This window comes from Miscanthus floridulus, chromosome 15, assembly GCF_019320115.1.
Source record: "Miscanthus floridulus cultivar M001 chromosome 15, ASM1932011v1, whole genome shotgun sequence".
NCBI classification, from domain to species: Eukaryota; Viridiplantae; Streptophyta; class Magnoliopsida; order Poales; family Poaceae; genus Miscanthus; species Miscanthus floridulus.
In genome coordinates, this window is record NC_089594.1 from 41,929,241 (window position 1) to 41,934,179 (window position 4,939).

At 38.5% G+C, this 4,939-nt stretch overlaps 1 protein-coding gene across 1 annotated transcript; it reads left to right on the top strand.

Annotated features, from left to right (window-relative positions):
* Positions 1 to 352: 352 nt before the first annotated feature.
* Positions 353 to 4,573, top strand: LOC136508788 (4-hydroxy-7-methoxy-3-oxo-3,4-dihydro-2H-1,4-benzoxazin-2-yl glucoside beta-D-glucosidase 2, chloroplastic-like). The gene is made up of 12 exons (XM_066503562.1): positions 353 to 645; positions 818 to 887; positions 1,034 to 1,092; positions 1,340 to 1,415; positions 1,590 to 1,667; positions 1,780 to 1,867; positions 2,274 to 2,529; positions 2,804 to 3,137; positions 3,251 to 3,285; positions 3,534 to 3,636; positions 3,958 to 4,066; positions 4,178 to 4,573. Exons 1-12 carry the CDS (start codon positions 376 to 378, stop codon positions 4,392 to 4,394), a joined length of 1,695 nt encoding a protein of 564 aa, XP_066359659.1. The 5' UTR covers positions 353 to 375; the 3' UTR covers positions 4,395 to 4,573.
* Positions 4,574 to 4,939: the final 366 nt, after the last annotated feature.

Below are 4,939 nucleotides of genomic sequence, written 5' to 3' on the forward strand. Positions count from 1 at the left end.
ATAAATGTGTATGGACCTGTAGTGAATCACTTAAAGTTTATGGACAAAAATCAACCTTAGATTTTATGGACCTAACTAAAACCCACTGACAAGTTATTGAACTTCTAATATATTTAACTCAAAATACTAATTGATCCATATGCATGATAGCTAGATCCCACAACATTTTATTTATTAGTTAAGCTTCCAGGAAGCCTCATTCCGGTTTACACCAGTATACACCACACATGCATTCAGCTACGTACTGAACTATTTGGCAAGTGGCAACCCTCTTGCCGACTTGGCATCCTCGTCTATAAATAGATGCATCAGCCTATCTTAAGGGCAACTCACTACTCAAGCAGCTCAAACCTTTAGCCACAGAGCTAGCAAGAAATGGCTCTACTTCTTGCCGCTTCTGCCATGAATCACACTGCCCATCAAGGCCTTAGAAGCCATATAGGACCAAATAACGAGACTTCCTCACGGCACCTTTCTTCTTCATCACAAAATAGTAGGAAGCGAAGGTCTGACCTTAGCCTTAGGTCACGAGCTCAAAGGATAAGCAGTCAGCTTGGAAGCCAAAAGCTACACCCCTGGGAAATCCCTAGAAGGGACTGGTTCCCCCCTAACTTTCTCTTCGGTGCCGCCACTTCAGCATACCAAGTACTAATTTCTAGCACGAATGTTTACATCTTTGTTTGTTGAAAGGGAAGTAGTGTTAACTGTTACAATGATAACTAATTAATATATAAAAGAAAAATATTTTGTGTGAATGTATTTTAATTATTTGTTTGATATATGCACAAAATAATATATACATGTCATGTTTGCGTAGATTGAAGGTGCTTGGAATGAAGATGAAAAGGGGCCAAGCACTTGGGATCACTTCTGCCACAACTTTCCGGGTGACATATATATACATCAACATTTTTTTGTTTATAATCAGCAGTTTTTTTTATGTAGTAACAATAAGATGTAGTATTCAGTATAACCATCATATGATGTCCTTCTTTCCTTAATTCTTCCTTTCCTTTAATGTGTCTATGAACAGAATGGATAGTGGACAGGAGCAATGGGGATGTTGCAGCGGATTCCTACCATATGTACGCTGTAAGTACTGAGATGCCATTGACTAGCTATATTCCTAAAGTGAATGTGGAGTTAAAATGCAGTATATCTTATCGCTGAGACTATCCAATGCAAATATGACTTTGAAAGGATAAATATTTTGTATTGTGCAGATCGTCTTTTTTGGGCAAAAAAAATGTTATTAATGTATATGCACTTCTAACTAAATATGCCTATTAATATAATATATATCGTTATCATTATTTATATCAGTATATTTGGCTGGCAGGAGGATGTCCGGTTGCTGAAGGAAATGGGCATGGACGCCTATAGGTTCTCCATCTCCTGGCCCAGAATACTGCCGAGTAAGTATATAAAAAAATATCCAAAAATATGTTTTTTTTTTGCAGTGAATAAGTTAGGAACGAACAGTAAAGATAATGACTATACAACGAAGGCATCATCAAGCTAATGCATCCGATCAGAGTTGTTGGATATATTGTTAGGGTGCTAATATCCAAATATGTTACGGCTTTCAGAGGGAACGCTCGATGGAGGCATTAACAACAAAGGCATTGAGTACTACAACAAGTTGATCGACTTGTTGCTAGAGAACGGTAAAGAAAACACCATTTTTCGATTGGCAGCTTAATTAATTAAGGAAGAATGTAATTCAAGGAACAAAAGTTCTCACAAATAATCATTCTGTATTCTTTGCAACTCGATCAGGCATAGAGCCATATGTAACACTTTTCCACTGGGACACGCCTCAAGCTCTGGTAGACGCGTATGGCGGCTTCTTAGATGAGAGGATTATGTAAGTATATATGCAGTTCAAATGAATGCGCCGATCTATCCTTATTTAGTCTACTAGTTGCTCCCAGTCCTTCCACAAACAAAAGAATACCGATCAGAAGAGAGGGATTATTCTAAAGTTTAATTTGATCAATATTTGCAGTTACAATAATAATATGTTTAAAAACTATATATGAACTAACTAAAATATTATTGTTGCATACATTTTTGGACAATGACTTTATATGATTTAACTTCATGGTTCATATCTAACTATATATTAGAGAAACATCAATGACCAATACTTAAAAATTTGCCTGCAGATCACAAACAATGCATGCTCTATTGTTATTTCAACAAAGTGTCAATCAATCCACTAGCATAACAAATTATTGATGTCCACATCATTCCGGTTTGCAATTTTTCAGAAAAGATTACACAGACTTCGCTAAAGTGTGCTTTAAAAACTTCGGTAAGAAGGTGAAGAACTGGTTGACCTTTAACGAGCCGGAGACATTTTGTTCCGTTTCCTACGGAACTGGAGTCCTTGCCCCAGGGCGGTGCTCACCAGGACTAAGTTGTGCCGTCCCAACTGGAAACTCACTCACCGAGCCATACATTGTTGCCCACAACCTTCTCCGAGCTCATGCTGAGGCTGTTGATCTTTACAACAAGTATCACAAGGTACATATGTACAAACAAATTAAAGACTCTCTCACACACACACTCTCTTCTAAATTAATATATACTCCATTCGTTCCAAATTATAAGTCGCTTTAATTTTTTTGGTTCATTTATTTTGCTATGTTTCTACATGTTATTATATCTAGATGCATAACAAAATGAATATACCAAAAAAGTCAAAGCGACTTATAATTTAGAACAAAGGGAATAGGTAGGTAGGCATACAATATCAATATATATACTCCAGTATTCACTATTCATGAATCAATTGCAGGGTGCGGACGGCCGCATAGGGCTTGCGTTAAATGTATTTGGTCGTGTGCCATACACAAATACGTTTCTCGATCAACAGGCCCAAGAAAGGTCCATGGACAACTGCCTAGGATGGTTCTTGGAGCCTGTGGTTCGTGGTGACTACCCCTTCTCCATGAGAGCGTCGGCAAGGGATCGGGTACCCTACTTCAAAGAAAAAGAGAAAGAGAAGCTAGTGGGTTCCTATGACATGATCGGGATAAACTACTACACCTCAACGTTCTCCAAGCACATCGACATCTCACCAAAATACTCGCCATTACTCAACACCGACGACGCCTATGCCAAACAAGAAAGTAAGAAATTTTATATAGTTGAGGACTGATTAATATCAGCTGCTTCACAGTTCAAATAAAGAAATTTGACGTTCTCATACTAATCCTGCACTTCTATTGTTCTGTTCAACCAGCCATAGGGCCTGACGGGAATGCTATTGGTCCTCCTGTACGTATATATCTTCCTAACATTTATATTATATTTTTACAATTTTTTTATACTGAAAGTGATAATGTAAAAAATTCGTCCAAAAATATAATCACAGAATGCTCATGGTTAAGCTTTTATACGTAAAAAAGGGAAGTTGCAAAAGTTTTGTGTTAGCTATAAAGCGGAACAAATCTGTAGGTTTTTTTCCTTGTAATATATGCATATTGGTAATAATTAGTTATAATCTTAATTACTTCAATTTACAGACTGGAAATGCATGGATCAATATGTACCCTAAAGGCCTACACGATATCCTTATGATCATGAAGAACAAGTACGGAAACCCACCCATCTACATCACTGAGAACGGTAAGTTGTTTATATATATACTTTTCCATTTTGTTACAATTTCAATCATAGGTTGTACTAAATTTTAGCTAACTACCAACAATTGTATCTTTTTATTTCTTGTCATGGGTCTTTTGTAAATAAAGGGTTTCTGATACTTTTTAATGAAGCAAAACGTTGAAAACTAACTAAACTTTTCATGACCCCAAAGGGTTTTTGCAAAAATGGCTCTGTTTCGTTTTTTAAAGATGAGCATATAGCTCGTACACACACACACACACACCCCTTAGGCTAACGTAAACTTCTCTTCTCATGGGGAGTTAATATAATTTGATTTTGCAGGGATGGGGGACATTGACAAGGGCGATGTACCCAAACCAGTTGCCTTGGAAGACCACACAAGGCTAGATTTCATCCAGCGCCACCTCTCTGTTGTTAAACAATCTATAGAGTATGTATCGATCGACCTATCTACCTCTAGTTCAGTTTACTATTGTACTCTATCTACACACACGTACATGCAAGGTTCAATTAAAATGCATGCATGCTTGCATCCATGCAGCTTGGGAGCAGACGTGCGCGGCTACTTCGCGTGGTCTCTGCTGGACAACTTCGAATGGTCCAGCGGCTACACCGAACGTTTCGGGCTCGTCTACGTCGACCGTGAGAATGGCTGCGAGCGCACCATGAAGCGATCAGCCAGGTGGTTGCAAGACTTCAACGGAGCTGCCAAGACGGTTCCTCAAAATAATAAGATTCTTCTTACGCCTGCAGCTTAATTAATTACAACACTGGCTGGCTTGCTGTGTGCATGCCTGTGTGGTTAATTTGAAACCCGCATACTTTTCCTTTGCACCGCTAGAGGTAGTGGAGGCATATTCTCCAGCTAGCGCCGCGCGCCAATAATAATATAATATAATGCTCTGTTCCAGTTCAGTGTTACCTCATTATTATGAAATAAAATGCAGTGATCGATTTGTCCGTTTCAATATCTGTAATGTTGAATATATTATTGTTATGGGCCATGTCGACAATATATGTAATGTTGAATTATTATTATTATGGACAATGTCTTATTTTTGTTAGGACAGGACACTACTCCAGAACTTATAATCATTGTCGGGTCATAAGCAATCACCACTGCCGAAATCATGCCAGCGGATGTTAATAGTGAGATAGGGGTGACCTATCACTGTGGGGTTGGCGATCGACCCAGCATTGGTAACAGGAACAACACTCCCTGGTCATAGAATCATCCCGATCACTGCCGATTTGGATTATCAACTGGCAGTGATATGGTGTCACTGCCGGTTTAGGCTAGACT